Genomic DNA, 19,236 nt, shown 5'->3' on the forward strand with positions numbered 1-19,236 from the left:
TGGGCTGTCCAGCTGGTCATCAGTGCGGAGCAAGTGCAGTCATTGCCAAGGTCCTACAGAAAAGAATCTCAATATTGCATTTATCATGGTACACTGTCCTGACCCCACACAAAGAAAGGTACTTTTGTTCTTAGCTATTGCATTGTAGGCTATGAACGCATGGGCCGCCACCTGCTGGACAGGATCACATCGTTTTAAAGTGTAGTCACTAGTGTCACCTGCCCAAACTCACCTTTCTTCTAATTCCTACGGCAACTCAGATGATCACAATAAATCATCCTCTCTCTCTGTCTCTGGCCCCCACTGACTCCGCCCCCTCTATTAATATGTGAATGTTCCCTCCCCGGCATGCCTTGCAGTCTGAGATTGTTCAATGACATTCCCGCGGGCCCAGCAGCGCCTCAGATTGTTGTGACTGTTGCTGCAGTAGCAGCGCCTTGGAAATGGTGCCCAATGTGCTTTCCGGGTTGGGTATTCCGGCTCAGTGGTGCGCCTGGGCTGCCTCGCTTGGCCTCCTGCTGATACTGTACAAAGCAGCTCAGCTGTATGTTGGGCGGAGGAGGATGGTCGCCGCGTTCAGTCCTTTCCCAGGTCCTAAGTGCCACTGGCTGTATGGGAATGCGCATGAGGTAGGTAGAGGGGGGGGGGAGGTGCGCGCGTGCGCTATAGGTGCAGCACTGCCATGACTGCTTATACAATACACACTGTATTGCTATGGGGGAATGACAATGTTTAATGAAATTGATTTTTTTCTGTTTATTTGTGATTGCAGTTTCTCCAGATCGGGAAGGACTTGGACCTTGTTCTGGGCTTTGCTCAGGTCTTTCCCTATGGCATGCCATTGTGGCTGGGAAATTTCTATGCCTCTCTGATCATCACACACCCTGACTATGCAAAGGCTGTCCTGGCCAGGCAGGGTATGAACGATGTTGTTATTGTGCTGGTTGTGTGCACTTAGCATCTAATACATGTATCTTTATTCAATACTTTGCCTTATTATTAATATAACGTATTTCTAAAGCGCCAACGTATTCCATACGACCCCGTACAATCAATTTTTCCATGCATTGAACTTGCAGGTTTACGTAATAAGCAACCAATAACTAATATAAGCGCTTAAGAGGGCCCTGTCCATAAGAGCTTGCAATCTAATAATCAGTCTGCAAATGGCACAACTTTTCAAAGTACCTGCTAGTAACTGTGATTCACTTATTTTTCACCCCAATAGTAGCACACAGTGTAACAAAGCCAATACAGAGGCCACAGGCAATCTCTATAAGGGCAACGACAGAAGAGGTGCTTTGCAACTCACAGGAAATCTCCTCTCCCGAGGGGAACTAAGCACCCCATCTGTCATTGTCTTGAACGCAACTGTTTATATCACTACAGGTATGTGAGTTGGGGGTAACTAACTGTGACTTAGATAATGAAGCTTAGCATAGCAAAGGAAACAACTACTTGGCAGTTTAAAATTGTATAAAAACGTGCCTAGTACTTCAAGTACACTATATAAAAAATCTATTATCTACTAAAATATTTGGGATCGGTAGATATAACAGCTCCTTGCAACTGAGAAATTTGTTTGGCAGCAGAACTACTCAAAGGGTTGGTTACATTCAGAACTTAGAAACTAGCAGGCTGTATTGAAACTGAGAAATTCCTAGTCTAAACTAAAAATATATTCATACAAAGTGTTTTGATGAAAAGACATACGCAACTTTACTTTTCCATGTCTCTGCAGTAGCTCTAAATCTGACACATGGTAGCATTTGGCTGTTTATTGAATATGTTGGTGACCTGTACAAATAAACCTAAAACTATCCATAAATAATACTTTGGACTCTGTTCAACCTTGTTATTTTTCAATTACCTTGTTACAGATCCAAAGGATGATATGGCATACAAATTTATTGTTCCATGGATTGGTATGTAAATACATTCATTTGTACTATATATGTCATATAATTGCATATATATATGCAGTTTGTCCCTTCTTGGCTTTGTTTGTTCTTTATGCTTTTTGAAACTAACTGGCATTTAATATCCCCCCGTCAGAAATGCAATAACATACCTGTTAGTGCTCCTGCACAGAGCTTTTCTGCCTGGGAGAATGGCTGGACACAGCACCTAACGTAACGCCCTTCTGCAATTCTGTAAGAGAGCAAGGCCATATTCAAAGTGCAAAAATGGTCCATTGTGGTGTTTTCACACCTTGCACATTTATTGAAACATCTAAAGAAGAAAAAATAGGGAAATGAAACATTAAAATACAATGATAGTAAAGTTGAGAAAGATAAAAATAAATATAGACTTCAGAGATTATATAGAAAATAATTTATAGGAACATAATATAAAAGAAAACGAAATCTTTAGAACACAACAAACAGCTTTGAAAGAGTTAAGAAATTTTAAGGAGGAAGTGCGTCTTCAGTGACGAAAGCTTCCAATGCCTTTTTAAACCATGTGTATGTAATTGTTATTTAATGCCTATGATTACGTGTGGCAACACACGAAACGCGTTAGGATATATGTTTGTGCAATAAAGAAATAAGTTTTAACCGCTACCCGGAGTCCTGTGGAGTGCGTGCCAAGCAGTTGTCTTCTTACTTTGATGTCTCCCCCATGCTGAGGGTTCGGGGCGCAGCACCCGGACCACCGAACAGGAGCGGTGAGTGACCCACAGTTTTACCACATTGGAATATTTTAAGCGGAGGGCCCGGGGCAAGTGCACCCGAGCCAATTTGAAACAGCGGTGAGCGCATTTGCATTGAATGATATAATACACCGCTATATAGAAAGAGTTTCCAATCTGTGAAATTAAATAGTGGCGGGTGGTTTGAGCGCTTCTGCCTTTCTTTTCTAATAGTACATTGCCTTTTGTTTAGCAAATGACCATAGTATGACCTAGTGCAACTACACCTTTCATAGACTCAGGGAACATCCTCTGAGACTGACAGTGACAGCAACCACTAGCACTCAGCAAGTAATAGTTGTCAGTAATTAATTTGTTTCCTGGTTGCTTGCACTCATAATAAATACAATTGAGCCATACATATATATGACAGTGTTTCACTTTTTAGCTTTGTTTTGGTGTTTTTGATGGTTTTAGATATGCTATGACCAAATGTACCTAAGCTTCTCCAGGAATAACTACTTTTTGTTTAAAAAAAAAAAAAAAAAACAGACCCCCACTGCATATCATGGGAATGTGGGCGCAGTACCTTGTAAAATAAACATTTATGAAATAAAGACAATCGTACACATATATAGGAGACAGGCTGCAGTTTTACAACTTTTAATTGATTAACAATAGTACAGTTTTATCAAGAACCATGTACTAATTCACTATATCACATATCAGTATTCACTCTGCCTCGAGCTCTATTAGTCACCTTAGTGGGCCTTTTTAAATGAATGCCTGCCCGGCCTCTCTTTTGACCAGCCCTGCAGAAATGTTTAAACCATCTACCAAATCCTTCACTCCAATATGGCACTATACTACTAAATTTGCAGGGCCCTTCCCCAAGGAGGCCCCAATTATTAACCAATTGGTCATCTGAGCCCTGTTTTTTATGGGCCCTGACAACAAATAAAATGGGGCCCCAATAAAAAAAAGAGGTCACAACCCCTGCCCACAATGCACTCAAAACCTGGCCCAATACCCAAACAAGCCCTTGGACATCATGGGCTGGGAAACTTGCCTTTCCACTGTGGTGCCCTCCTCTGCTATAGGGCCCCTGACTGCAGTGCCCACTGAACCCCCCTTGTCTTGGCCCCTTTCTGCATCTATCTGAAAACACTTGAACTAAAAAAAGCGTTTGAAAGGTGAAGAACCATTTTAACCATGCAGAGTCCAATTTATTTAAGGAGTCTTCCTGCTCTGTATTTGACAGGGCCATAGCTTCTGCACAGAACACTGCTCTTGCAACAAAGGAGATGAACCCCATACTTCAGTTTATACTCTGTTTCCCCACCATTTGCTATTTCCCCAATTCCTGACCAATATCAATCTTCCTGCACTTTACTACTTAACATTTCCCTACCCCAACTATTTAGACTTACCAAACCCATGTTCACCTTACACCTTTCCACGTGGAGAAAAACTTGCCCATCTCAGCATGAACATTGTACAATTCTATATTATCAGAAAACTACTCAGCAGCACATTATGGCAAAATACAAAACATGCATGTATGTATGCCACAGGCCTGCCCTTCTGACAAAGACATTGTACCAGCAAATGTCCAAGATACTATTTTATCTACCTAAAGCCTTCAAGTAATCGTCATCTATTTCCAAGTTTTCTTGTTTCCAGCCTGAGCTTCTGCTCAAAGCAACTAAAATGCAAATCCATGCTGAATTTAGCAGTATTTGTGAAATTGTTGAAAATTGCCTCAGAGTAAAGGCCCATCAATGCAAGTCAAGAGAAAAGCCAGGCAAGCACTGAAAAAAAGTTTCATTATAGAAAGTCAAGGAACATTTCTGAAAAGCTTGACAAAAAATATTGCTTTGGAACCTCTTAAATACATCCAAATTAATTTCCATATTTTATTCATATTGTAACAAACTTTTTGCCATGTGAAATGTTGGCGTTATCAGTCAGTATCATATTCAGATGTTATGATAAAAATGTAATTATGTTTTATATAGACTCCCTCTAACAATTTCAGACTATCTGCTTTTCCATTATATTGTTTTAATAATCTACTTTGTTTGCCGTCCTGCAGGTGAAGGATTATTGGTTCTATCAGGGCCCAAGTGGTTCCAACACCGAAGATTATTAACTCCAGGGTTTCATTACGATGTGCTGAAGCCATATGTGTCTTTAATGTCAGATTGTACCAGAGTCATGCTGGTAATGATTATTCTGAATGGTTTGTTTGTTATAAGGATCACTGGAAAAATAGTTATAAATCTCACTCCAACTTAGTTACCCAAAGCAATCAATTTGCTTCTATTAGCCTTACTGTAATGGACCAGCCACAGCTAAACTGGTAATTGGTTGCTTTTGAAATAGTTAATGTATAAAACTTTAATGCTGAATAGTGCAAAAAAAATACATTCCAGTTTTACAATAATAAAAATTTTTTCCTTTGTATTTTGATTTTTGTAGGACAAATGGGACAAGCTCATGCCAAATGAGAAGACATTTGAGCTTTTCCACCATGTCAGTCTGATGACGCTGGACACTATCATGAAATGTGCCTTCAGCTACAACTCCAGCTGCCAGAATAACAGGTTGATTAAATTGCAAGGAGTATTCATGCTTCAGTTTAGAAAATGTTTACTGATGTACAGTAAATTGGTGTAGTGACATTACTACCAGTGTTGTCTATGTACCCATAGTAGCCAATCAGCAACTAGTTCCGTAGAGTCTACTATAATTGTATTTATTTCCTGGTATTTTTATAGCACCAACTCATTTCTGCAGCACTTTACACATCATTCACATCAGGCCCGACTCTATATTTTGTTCAAGTGTTCCGATGATCGATAAGGGCCGGCCTTAGGCTGATTGGGCACAATTGGAGCCCGCGCCAATGGGGGCCCCACACTCTGGCTGGAAGCCAGTACATCCCCATTTATTTTTTAAAATGGTCCGGCCCGAGCACAGGCTGTGCTGTTACTATAGGCACCATCTCTCCAGGCTGGCTGGAACCCAGTATACCAACGCGACGTTGCTGACGTGGGACCGTTACAGCTGTCTGTCCTGCCCACCGTGCCACATGCACCGCGGCACGCAGATTGCAGCCTGCAGGAACAGCGTCAGACTCGGCTCCTGGAACTGAGCTCGGCTCCAGTCTAGTTTCTCTGCTGGCCTGGGCACGGTACATCATCACCCCCAATTAATATCCTCAGTCTGAGGATGATCATCTGAACAGACTGTTACAAGGCAAGTCAGTAGTCCATTACCACACAGTTATGACATATTCTGCTGCAGACACCGTCCCCTGGCACTGGGTTATGGGCTCTTTTATGCATTTCTTCAAAAACTGACTGCATATATTTAGATGCAGGGAAGTCTTTATGGGTGGCAGGGTTGTGGGATAAACTTACAAATGGCAAATGGCACGGACATTTTATTTATATAAATTAGGACAAATACTCCTTTAGTTATAGTCAAAGAATTATTCCTAGGCTCTCATTCAGTCTTCTTCATCTGTTGCTGGGCACCATCTCTTCCTACTATACCTGCTATCCCATAGTCACATTCCCTTCCCAGAGACCATTATCCCACTGTTACTATAGGCACCATCTCTCACTACTATACTTGCCATCCCCCCCCCCCCGCTACACTTAAGTGAGAAAGGCAGCTCTTTTATGCACATAATTTTTTGCAGTTTTCCCCCAATATATGAGTGGATGTGTACAAGACCATTGCGTGTTTACATGTTGGGCGCTTAGATTTTTTTGCCGGGGCTGCTTTTTACCCCCAGTCCGGCCCTGATTCACATCAGTCCATGCCTGCATACAGTCAAAGGTTCTTATAACATTCATACGATTGTCAGTTTAGTCAGGAGCCAGTTAACAAGCCTGTATGTTTTGAATCAACTCTGTAGGGTCTATTAATGCAATAGTGGAGCTAGTGGAACCCCTGGAACTGCTGTCAGTGATCCTAGGATTCTTATGTCAGGGTTCTGTCAATGAGTGTATTTGTGCAGTATTCATTGTGCAGGATATCTGTTAGGTTCTGTGGCGTTCTCTAATAGTACTCTCAAGTGCAAGAAGTGTGTGTTGTAGCAAGTACCTTTTATGAATAACAATAACACACATGTAATTTTGTCTTTTTTTAGCATGTGTATTTGTTGGTGCATTCGTAAAGGAGCCCTAGTGTGCCATACAGCTAAATTCAAACATATACCAAATATGTAAATACACACATGGGCTCGTTCACAAATATAGGTGCTAGATTGTACAAGTGAAGTTGCCAATAACAATGAGCAATTAGCTTTGAAAAAGATACCGCAAATTAGAAAATGAATACAAAGATCTAGTTGGCTGCTATGGGTAACTCCACCAATTTTTTTTGGTTACGTTTTTTAAGGGGAAAAATCAGGATTTTTAGAGGAAAATAAAACTATAATTTTTCGAGATTTATAATGCTCCAAAGATGGCAAAAATCCAAATACTCCAACTAAAACCACGTAATGTACAAGTCAATGGCAGATGTCCCTTTTGTAATTGGAAGATGTTGATCTTCGTGGGTTTCGGACATTTTGATGCTGGTTTTCATTCGAAAATCCCCAAAATCTGAAATTTTGCCAATTCGAAAAAGGTCACTCAATTCGAATTGTCTCACGATTTTGTTTCGACTTTTCCCGCACGTTCAGTTTTCGTTTGGATTTTTTTAGAAAACTAAGCCAAATGGTGGTTGGGAGTTAGGTCGAATTTTTCTTTTAAAACAATGAGAACAATTAGAGTTTTAATAAATACCCCCCTGTGTGTTGAATAATGTAAAATCCCTTTGCTTGCCCTTTGATATTCTCATAATTAAGTTTTTCTTTGAAATTGTGTATGCCCTGCTCTACGTTCAGGGACAAGTTATAAGATTGCAAGATGAAGCGTTATGGAGAACAGCTTGTTTGCTTTGCCAGGAATACCCTTCTCTGTCCGTTATTGCTTTAAGTTACAATACAAACAATATTTCTTATTTGCTCTACATTGCCTTTCTCAGAGATAATGCCTACATCAAAGCTGTGTATGAACTCTCTTACTTGGTGGATCAAAGATTTCGCTTCTTCCCATACCACAATGAGCTGATTTTTTATTTGAGCCCACTTGGGTTTCGTTTCCGCAAAGCACTTAGGACAGCACAGCAACATACAGGTACCCTGTCTTTTAGAGAATATTGAATTGCTTTTTACCTTGATTTGCATGATAAACATAATCTTTCAGTCAGTACTGCAGAAATTTCATCTACAGCATTTGCATCTATGCCAACTGAACAGTTCTACCAGTGAGTAACTAGATCTTGTGTACTGTTCCAGATAAAGTGATAAAACAAAGAAAGGAATCGCTCATGCATGAGACAGAACTGGACAAAATAAAACAGAAAAGGCACTTGGACTTTCTTGATATTCTTCTCTGTGCAAAGGTACATTATCTGTATTCCTGAAACAGTTCTGGTGGGATATATCATAGGGTTATAATAGTGGCACATTATGGATTTATATTTGGAACCATTTTGTGGACACTGTTATTAAGACAAGTTGTATATCACCCCAAAATCTTGTGTATGCGCCCTAATGGGGGACCTTATGCCTATACACATTGCCCTACACAACTATAGAGTGTGAGGAGAGAGGGGGGGATTTGGGGAAAGCAGTGAGAAGCGTCACTAGAGGGGGGCGGGCCCTGGTGCGTGACGCACAGCCGGGCCCCGCCCCCCTCCGAACGGCCGCATTTGTCAGCTCCATGTCACAATACCTGTGTGTTAGGATGAAAATGGGAAGGGTCTATCTGATGAGGACCTCCGTGCAGAGGTGGACACATTTATGTTTGAAGGACATGACACAACAGCCAGTGGCATCTCCTGGATTTTATACTGCATGGCCAAAAACCCAGAGCACCAGCAGAAATGCCGGGAGGAGATCAGAGAGTTGCTTGGCGATAGAGAGACCATGGAATGGTGAGAACCCACATCTTTGTTTTAATGCTGATTTGTATAGCCTACTACACAAGCCTTCAAAGTATAACTCACTTCAGCTTAAAGGAACAATTACACCAAAAAATTAAAGTGTTTTAAATTAATTATTATATAATATAATGGTAATAATATATATATTTATTATTATTTTTTTTTTATGTAGAATTTATATGATTTTATCAAAACCTATTTTCTTTCTACTAAAAATTCACAGGGATGATTTAGGGCAGATACCTTACACTACTATGTGTATTAAAGAAAGTCTTCGGCTCTACCCACCAGTACCAGGAATTGGACGGCGACTAAGCAAACCCATAACTTTTTGTGATGGGCGGAGTCTTCCAGAAGGTCAGCCAACTCGTTCCATATTCTTATGCTTGCTAGACTTTGTTTATTTCTGTGCAAGTAACATTGTATTTGAAACATTACCGTATACATCATTAAAAGAGTAGTTCACGGTCTTTAATTCAGAGAGTCTCGTTCAGACAATTTACAGTTGGTCTTCATTCGTTTTTTTATTTTATTTACTTAAACATAGATTAAAGGGTAACATCTCCTCCTGAGCTTCAATGGAAGCCTTAACAGGCATTTTGCCACAATGGTAGCTTTTTATTTTAAAGGAGAACAAAATCCCAGGCCTCCTCCATTTCTTCTGGAGTCATACCATGGTGGACTCCCAATACTGCCCCGTTTGCCTTTCTTGGTAATAAAAAGCAGAATTGTGCATCGGGGTTGGAGGGCCCCATCTAATGTTGCTTGCATTGAACCAAGAACACTTGCCATATAGGGTTTAAGTAATTTATTGCAGAGATAGAAACAAATGCCATTTTGTGTTTCATGGAAAAGGAAATAACTTTCTAAATTGCAAATTAATAATTTATGGTATCTCCGTAATGTTTTGAAAGACAGGATTGTGGGAATGAAGTCAGTCTTGATTACATATTGGGGGAATGCATCTGGGCTTATTAAGCAATTCGAATATTATGACATAATTAGGGACTACAGGGAATTGTGTGGTGGATGTAGTTCTGTGCTAGCATGGTCCACATGAGGTCCACGCAGAGTGGGAAAGCAAGCACCTTGGATTCCAATAAACAAAGATTAAAATTTACTTTTTTACTTTACTTTTTTTTGCTAATGCCCCATGCACTCTCATCCGCAAGGCATCGGCAGAAGAACTTTGCATTATGGATAGCGTGATGACCTGTTAAAGTCCCCATATATATGTTTGCAAAGGTGCTAAACGTACACTGAGTTTATAAAATGCCCTGTTTTTGAGTAACTTTTTGACAAAAATTATCTGCTTTCAAAATCTGAAACAGTAAAGTTTTATGACAGTGAGCATTATTATCTGCAGTAATGTCTTCTTGCCACCAGCAAGTGATGTGTTGCCTGGCCTGAAGGTATATTTCTCTTCTTGCACACAGGTGCAGGAATAATTGTAAGCATCTATTCAATAAACCGATCTCCAAGTTTATGGAAAGACCCAGAGGTAAATAAGTTTCTATGAATTTACATTTGCTTTAAAAGGCACTAATTGTGAACATTTCAATGCCTGCCGTACTATATTCCTACAGCGCAGTAGTTTAAAGCTATCAGGCCCCACAGCATCTTTTTAGGTCCCCCCACCCCAAAAATCTAGAACACAGGTATCTCTATTCAAAGCTTGTGCTGAAGTTTGACATCAGTCATAACCCAAATACCCAGTTGGGCACCACCAGCACCCACTGGTTCTGCTTTCCTGTTACAGGCCTGGTGCATTGCAGAGATTAAAAAAGAGGGTTATGAACTATCAAAGAGCATACCTGAGCTTGCACAGGCACTGGAAGAACTGCTTATACATGCACACATCATACACTTATGCATCTGTGATCATCCTGTAAATGGAAGTACAGTCAGCCAAAATGTACCTCCAAAACGAATAGCCTAAGGATAGGTTGTTGCATACCAGTGCCTTAAGGCAAAGGCATAAGGGCTGATTTACATAATTACATAGTTAAATCGGGTTCAAAAAAGACAAAGTTCATCAAGTTCAACCCCTCCAAATGAAAACCCAGCATACATACACACACCCCTCCCTACTTTCACATTCACATTCTATATACCTATATCTATACTAACTATAGAATTTAGTATCACAGTAGCCTTTGAAATAATGTCTGTCCAAGAAATCATCCAAGCCATTCTTAAAGGCATTAACTGAATCAGCCATCACAACATCACCCGGCAGTGCATTCCACAACCTCACTCGGCAGTGCATTCCACAACCTCACTGTCCTGACTGTGAAGAACCACATACGTTGCTTCAAATGAAAGTTCTTCTATTCTGAAGGTGTGGTCTCTGGTGCGGTGATCCTCTTTATGCTATTTGTCTATAATGTCCTCTAATGTACTTGTAAAGTGTAATCATGTCCCCTCGCAAGCGCCTTTTTTCCAGGGAAAACAGCCCCAACCTTGACAGTCTACCCTCATAATTTAAGTCTTCTATCCCTCTAACCAGTTTAGTTGCACGTCTCTGCACTCTCTCCAGCTCATTTATATCCCTCTTAAGGACTGGAGTCCAAAACAGCACGGCATACTCCAGATGAGGCCTTACCAGGGACCTATAAAGAGGCATAATTATGTTTTCTTCCTTTGAGTTAATGCCCTTTTTTATGCAAGACAGAACTTTATTTGCTTTAGTAGCCACAGAATGACACTGCCCAGAATTTGACAACATGTTATCTACAAAAACCCCTAGATCCTTCTCATTTAAGGAAACTCCCAACACACTGCCATTTAGTATATAACTTGCTTTTATCTTATTTTTGCCAAAGTACATAACCTTGCATTTATCAACATTGAACCTCATTTTCCAGTTTGCTGCCCAGTTTTCCTTCTTAGACAAATCACTCTGCAACGTGGCACAATCCTGCATGGAACCTATAGTTCTGCTTAATTTAGTATCATCTAAAGAGTGGTGGTAAATGGAACATTTTCTAATTGGACCAGTGTTGTTAGTGGAGTACCACAGGGCTCTGTACTAGGTCCCTTGCTTTTCAACTTGTTTATTAATGACCTGGAGGTGGGCATTGAAAGTACTGTTTCTATTTTTGCAGATGATACTAAATTGTGCAGAACTATAGGTTCCATGCAGGATGCTGCCACTTTGCAGAGTGGTTTGTCTAAACTGGAAAACTGGGCAGCAAACTGGAAAATGAGGTTCAATGTTGATAAATGCAAGGTTATGCACTTTGGCAAAAATAATATAAATGCAAGTTATACACTAAATGGCAGTGTGTTGGGAGTTTCCTTAAATGAGAAGGATCTAGGGGTTTTTGTAGATAACAAGTTGTCTAATTCTGGGCAGTGTCATTCTGTGGCTACTAAAGAATATAAAGTTCTGTCTTGTATAAAAAAGGGCATTAACTCAAGGGATGGGATGAAAACATAATTATGCCTCTTTATAGGTCCCTGGTAAGGCCTCATCTGGAGTATGCAGTTCAGTTTTGGATTTCAGTCCTTAAGAGGGATATAAATGAGCTGGAGAGAGTGCAGAGACGTGCAACTAAACTGGTTAGAGGTGTGGAAGACTTAAATGATGAGGGTAGACTGTCAAGGTTGGGGTTGTTTTCTCTGGAAAAAAGGCGCTTACTAGGGGACATGATTACACTTTACAAGTACATTAGAGGACATTATAGACAAATAGCAGGGGCCCTTTTACCCATAAAGTGGATCACCGTACCAGAGGCCACCCCTTCAGACTAGAAGAAAAGAACTTTCATTTGAAGCAACGTAGGGGGTTCTTCACAGTCAGGACAGTGAGGTTGTGGAATGCACTGCCGGGTGATGTTGTGATGGCTGATTCAGTTAATGCCTTTAAGAATGGCTTGGATGATTTTTTGGACAGATAGAATATCAAAGGCTATTGTGATACTAAACTCTATAGTTAGTATAGGTTTGGGTATATAGAATTTATGTGAAAGTAGGGAGGGGTGTATAACCGATTTAACTATGTAATCTGCAAAAATAGAAGCTGTACTTTCAATGCACACTTCCAGTTGAAAAGCAAGGGACCTAGTACAGAACCCTGCGGTACTCCACTAACAACACTGGTCCAATTAGAAAATGTTCCATTTACCACCAATCTTTGTAGTCTTTGTAGTCCATCTTTTAGTCAGTTCTCTATCCAGGAGAAAATACTATGTTCCAGGCCAACATTCCTTAATTTAACCAGTAACCTTCTGTGTGGCACTGTATCAAATGCTTTAGCAGTCTAAGTAAATCACATCCACTGCCATCCTAGAATCGAGGTCCCAACTTACCTTCTCATAAAAAGAAATTAAGTTAGTCTGGCAAGATCTATTACGCATAAAACCATGCTGGCACAAACTCATAGTATTATGATTTGCTATGAAGTCTTCTCCTTTATTAAACCTTCGAAAAGCTTTCCTACCACTGACGTCAGACTAACTGGCCTATAGTTTTGAGGCTGAGAACGGGATCCCTTTTTGATTTACCAACATAGATTCTAAATTTCACAAGTAACCATAAACAGTGAGCATTTTAGTCCTGGGATAGGATATTTTACCTATTCCCCTAAATCAAATGAGAGATATTTCCTTGGCATAGTGCTTGTTAACCAGTAAAACATTGTTGTATGTTACAAGTGGTTAAAGGACAAGGATATCACTGGGGTTGCAATTGTTTATGAGATCCTTGCTGCTGCTCTAGGCATTGTGCATGTGCAATAGAGCTAAATCAGGACTTGAAATTAGGAGAATGAAAGCCAAGATTTCTTATTTGTTGCACATACGCCCAACCCAGAACAGTAGCAAGGATTGTAAAGACTATAATCAACATAGTGTCGTACTCCCTAAAATAGTTCCCTGGACTTTTCAGCAAAGAGGAGCACCAACTCTGGGTACCTGGGGGTACCTAACAAACTGGCACCCCATAACATGTTGGTTCTGATTTGGTTATGTGTGCCTTGTTATGTCTTATTATGTCATTTTAATTCTAGGTGTTTGACCCATTGAGGTTTTCACCAGAGAATTCAGACAACAGACATCCACATGCCTTTATTCCCTTTTCTGCAGGTCCAAGGTAAGGAAGTATAAGTAGCAACATTCTCTGCCATCTTTACAAAATAATCTCATCCTGTTAGAAATGTTACCTGTATATTTGTAATTACCACCTCCTAGAAAATGTAGTGCTACACAGTTTTACAATATAAAAAAGTTCACACAAAAAGCTCTAAAAATGTGAGATTCATTGAGGGGCCCATTTATTAAACCTCTTTCTGATCAAAAGTTTTTAGGGGGAAAACATTTTTTTTGTGGAAAAACCTAAAATTTTTAGATATTTATCATACCCCAAAGCTGCTAAAATCTGAGTACGAAAATACGCCATCTCATGTAGAAGTCAAAGGCCGATGTCCCAGAAGTTGTTTCATTTTGATATAAAAAGTTAATTTGAGTTTTAGTAAATCAGCCCCTAAGAGTTTGAAAAATATGCTCATGCTGCAAACTCAGGCACTTAGACTATAAGCAGCCTATTTATTAAACTTAAATGTTTTATTTCTGCCCGCTGGTTTTTCGTACGATAATCTGAAAAGGTCGAGGTAATTGGATGACAACTCGGAAAAGTTGTATGATTTGAGCGTCAAATTTGAAAGTCACACAATCCGAATTTTCGCACAATTTTGTTGAGACTTTTCCTGTACCTTTTTCGAGCTGATTTTTGATAAAGTTAGGTCGACTTTGTTTTAATAAAAAAATGGGGAAATTCTAGTTTTAGTAAATACCCCCTAAGTGTTACAGGTAAGGGACTTTCTTCCTTCTGTGCCTCTAACCACATAACAACTAGGGGCCTATTTATGAAGCCTCGATTTTTTTCTGGAGGGGGACTAAACTAAAATTTTTAGAGGGAAAAAAAACCTTGAATTTTTAGGGATTTATTATATGCCAAAGCTGCTAAAAACCTGTCGAGGCCATGCAGAAGTCAATGGCAGATGTCCCTTTCGCAATTTGAAGAGGTTTCTTGACATTGTGATCTGTGCTGGCTTTCATACGATAATCCAAAAAAGTAGGGGTTTTCAGACGACAACTCAAAAGAACTTATGATTTCGGCATCAAATTCTAAAAATCTGTACAATTCGAATAGTGGCACAATTTTATCAAGACTTTTTCTGCACTGACCTTTTCAAGCTGTTTTTTGATAAATAAGTTAAATTCGTGGTTGGGATGGACTACTTTGTTTTAATAAAAAAACTGGATAAATTCAAGTTTTAGTAAATGCCCCCTTAATTTAAGAAAGTCCTTATAGTTCACCCAAAATGGAGGGTCATGTGCTGGATACCACAAACTTTAAGGGGTTCTTTTCTTCAGTGCACTGAAAACGTTTTAATTCTGCTTTTTCCAGAAACTGCATCGGACAGAACTTTGCAATGAATGAGATGAAAGTAGCTGTTGCTCTGACCTTACAAAGATATGAACTGTTTCCTGACCCTGACAATGAACCCCAAAAAGTCCCCCAGATAGTCCTACGATCGCTGAATGGAATTCATGTCAAGCTGAGAAGAGTACAGAAAAAGGAAAACAAAAAGGAAATGTGAAAAACCCAGTTATGGTCAACATAACATTATATATTTTACATTCTTGGTGATGCAGCTTTTTGACGGGGGATTCTGGGAGCAGTAGTTCACAATCAATAAAGGAATGCAAAACTTGTATTAGTGACATAGGAAAATGACAGTGGAAGGCTGCAAACCATTCTAGCCTGTTTTAATCATCTAATTACTGTATCTCTAATTTAGTACTTAACAGCAACTTTAGGGTGATCTCAATTGTTACACAAATACATCAACCCACTTGCTAAGGTGCAAGTTATTTTTTTTTTCTAATCCTTTCCCACATCACCAGAATATTGTCATATTAAGTTACAGGTGACAGAGCAACTCGCATCTACTACTTCCTTAATAACATATTATATTGATAAAGCAATCATTAATACTAATTGGCTATATATTATACTAGTTTGAGTGAAAAACAGCAGGGCCAGAAAATACAAAAACAATAATAAAATTGAAAACAATGTCTACATTTGGCAAGAAAATTGAAAGATGTTCACTGGTACCTCTGTTAGGGCAATGATACACAAGGCATCTGCAGGCAATTTTTTTGAGTGCCACTTTCATTGACATTCCCAAACTGATTTAAATACCAGTGATTTTATTCCAGTGACAAAATGCTCCATTTGTAATTTATTCTCAAATACAAATAAAAGACAGGTCTAAGAGTATACGCTGCAGATATACTTATTGTATAGACATGCACAATAATACACCAGCAGGTGGCAGCAAATAACACAGTGTGAATGATATTCTGACATCAAGGGGATTAATTACAAAGATGGATTAAGTGAACATAACAATTTAATGGAGTAAAACATCTCATTTATAGTGGTAGGCTTCACAATTTAAAAAAGGTTTTGGTGGTCCCTCACTCCAATACGTTTCAGGGTGTCCTCAACAGAGTAGTGGCCCCATCAATCCACAAAAAACTTCCAAATCAACTTAAAATGAACTCTGGAGACTGTTTCTGAAATTACCGTGGGTCTCCAGAGTTCATTTTAAGTCAATTTAAAGTGGTGTAAAAAAAAATTACTTTAAGACATTTGTAAATTTGGTGTTAGATGATATTCTGGAAAAAGGGGGGATGAATTAATTCATCCCCCAATAATATCTGTATATATAGTTTTATCCTACATTGCAGGCTTTATTCTTCAGAAAATGAAAATAAGTTTGTTTGATATTCATGTGTTTATATATACACACACACAATTCAAAAAAGTTGTACGATTCAAATTATCACATGATTTTGTTGAGACTTTTCTCGAAATGTATATATTTACATTTGTATTTATATAGAGCGACTTATGTACACAGCACTGTACAGCAAAATATTAAATTGACAGATCAAACAATAATAACTACAACGTTCAGTTATATTTTAGATTAAGTGTTACAGAGACAAGAGGGAGGAGGTCCATGCACTGTAGAGCTTAAAATTTAAGAAAGCTTCGCTACCATGAGATTTAGTGCCCAAGTATTCTAGATACTACAGTATTCCAACTTCTCCCTAAACATCCAAGGGGAAAATGTAATAAAAGTCACAAAGAGAAAAATAATTGCACAAATAAGAAAAGTTTGCATTTAGCAATGTAATATTCTACATTATATTTTGCTGTTACAGTTTATGCTTAGGAATTGGAGTTCTCCGGATAACAGATCCTAACGTAATTTGGATCTTCATACCTTAAATCAGTGATCCCCAACCAGTAGCTCGTGAGCAACATGTTGCTCCCCAACCCCTTGGATGTTGCTCTCAGTGGCCTCAAAGCAGGTGCTTATTTTCCATTCCAGGCTTAAAAACAAGTTTTGGTTGTATAAAAACCAGGTGTACTGCCAAACAGAACCTACTGTAGGCTGTCAGTCCACATTGCGGCTACCAATAGCCAATCACATCCCTTATTTAGAACCACCCAGGAACATTTTTTCATACTTGTGTTGCTCCACAACTCTTTTTAGATCTGAATGTTGCTCACGTTTGGGGACCCCTGCCTTAAAGGAAAACTATACCCCCAAAATGAATACTTAAGCAACAGATAGTTTATATCAAATTGAATGACATATTAAAGAATCTTACCAAATTGGAATATATATTTACATAAATCTTGCCCTTTTACATCTCTTGCCTTGAACCACCATTTCGTGATGGTCTCTGTGCTGCCTCAGAGATCACCTGACCAGAAATACTACAACACTAACTGTAACAGGAAGAAGTGAGGAAGCAAAAGGCAGAACTCTGTCTGTTAATTGGCTCATGTGACCTTACATGTGGTTTGTATGTGTGCACAGTGAATCTTACGATCTCAGGGGGCGGCCCTTATTTTTTAAAATGGCAATTTTCTATTTATGATTACCCAATGGCACATACTACTATATAAGTATATTATTATGATAATGGTTCATTTACATGAAGCAGGGTTTTACACATGAGCTGTTTTACTCAGTATCTTTTAATAGAGACCTACATTGTTTGGGGGGTATAGTTTTCCTTTAAGTCTACTATAAATAAACCCAACAGGCTGATTTTGCTTCCAATATGGGGTAATTATTTCTTAGGTTGGATCTAGTACAAAGTACTGTTTTATTACTACAGAGAAAAAGGAAATCATATTTAAAATTTCGTTTTTTTTTAATTAAAATTGAGTCTATGGGAGCCGGCCTTTCCATAATTCAGAGCTTTCTGAATTACAGATTTCCAGAATTGGTTTGTATGAAAGACTGGAAGATGAATAGGAGGGGGGTGGGGCTGAATGAAAAATAAGTAATAAAGAGCAACAATAAAAATGTAGCCTCATAGAGCAAAAGTTCTGCTGGGATCCCCCATTTGAAAACTGGAAAAGAGTCAGAAAACTATAAAAATGAAAAATCTATTGAAAAGTTGGTCATTCTATAACATACTAAAAGTTAGCTTTAGTCAAAAAGTTTGAGTAACACAATTTTGACAGTATAACTCCATTTCTCTGAATCTGATGTTATTAATGCAAGCTACATCCTTAGATTTAAAATGCTTTGTATATGATGCTGCATACCGATTATATACATCGATTATTTTTTTATTTATCCCATTCCTATTCTTTTTTTCAGTATTTTTCTCTTTTATTCTACTCCTATTATTATTTTTGTGAAAATGACAAAATAAAGAATTTAGAAAAAAAAAAGTTTGGCTTTTCGCTCTACTGCGCATGCACATTTAACACGTTTAATGTTTCCCCTTAAACCACTCAAGTGTTGCTTTAGCAGTATGCTTCAGGTCATTGTCCTGCTGGAAGGTGAACCTCTGTCCCAGTCTCAAATCACAGGCAGACTGACACAGGTTTTGCTCAAGCATATCCCTGTATTTAGCACCATCCATCTTTCCCTTGACTTGGACCAGTTTTCCAGTCCCTGCTGCTGAAAAATATCCCCACTGCTGCCACCACCATGTTTCACTGTGGCGATGGTGTTCTTGGGGTGATAGGATGTGTTGGGTTTGGGTCAGACATAGCATCCTTGGTGGCCAAACAGTTCCATTTTAGTCTCATCTGACCAGAGCACCTTCCTCCATACATTTAGGGAGTCACCCACATGCCTTTTGGCAAACTCAAAAGAGTCCTCTTATTTTTAACTTTAAGTAATAGCTTTTCCATAAAGCCCAGCTCTATGGAGTGCATGGCTTAATGTGGTCCTATGGACAGATACTCCAGTCTCTGCTGTAGAAATCTGCAACTCCTTCAGGGTTACCTTTGGTCTCTGTGCTGCCTCGGTGATTAATGCCCTCCTTGCCCAGTCTGTGAGTATTGGTGGGCAGCCCTCTCTTGGTAGGTTTGTTGTGGTACCAACAAGAAAATGTGTGTTTATACTGACAGATCATGTGACACTTAGATTGCACACAGGTGGACTTCATTTCACTAATTATGTGACTTTTGAAGGTAATTGGTTGCGCCAGGATTTTTTAGGGGCTTCACGTCAAAGGGGGTGAAAACATATGCACATGGCAATT

General features: G+C 39.1%; 1 protein-coding gene across 1 annotated transcript; it reads left to right on the forward strand.

Annotated features, from left to right (window-relative positions):
- The first annotated feature begins 60 nt into the window (after nucleotides 1–60).
- Nucleotides 61–15,928, forward strand: XB5864179.L (provisional ortholog of cytochrome P450 family 4 subfamily B member 1 L homeolog). The gene is made up of 12 exons (XM_018258389.2): nucleotides 61–629; nucleotides 773–917; nucleotides 1,881–1,925; nucleotides 4,728–4,855; nucleotides 5,114–5,238; nucleotides 7,676–7,827; nucleotides 7,989–8,095; nucleotides 8,439–8,629; nucleotides 8,862–8,995; nucleotides 10,075–10,139; nucleotides 13,650–13,732; nucleotides 15,050–15,928. The coding sequence occupies exons 1-12, from the start codon at nucleotides 444–446 to the stop codon at nucleotides 15,240–15,242; spliced, it is 1,554 nt and encodes a 517-aa protein (XP_018113878.1). The 5' UTR covers nucleotides 61–443; the 3' UTR covers nucleotides 15,243–15,928.
- The last annotated feature ends 3,308 nt before the right edge of the window (nucleotides 15,929–19,236 follow it).

The sequence above is a fragment of the Xenopus laevis genome, chromosome 4L (assembly GCF_017654675.1).
Source record: "Xenopus laevis strain J_2021 chromosome 4L, Xenopus_laevis_v10.1, whole genome shotgun sequence".
NCBI lineage: Eukaryota > Metazoa > Chordata > Amphibia > Anura > Pipidae > Xenopus > Xenopus laevis.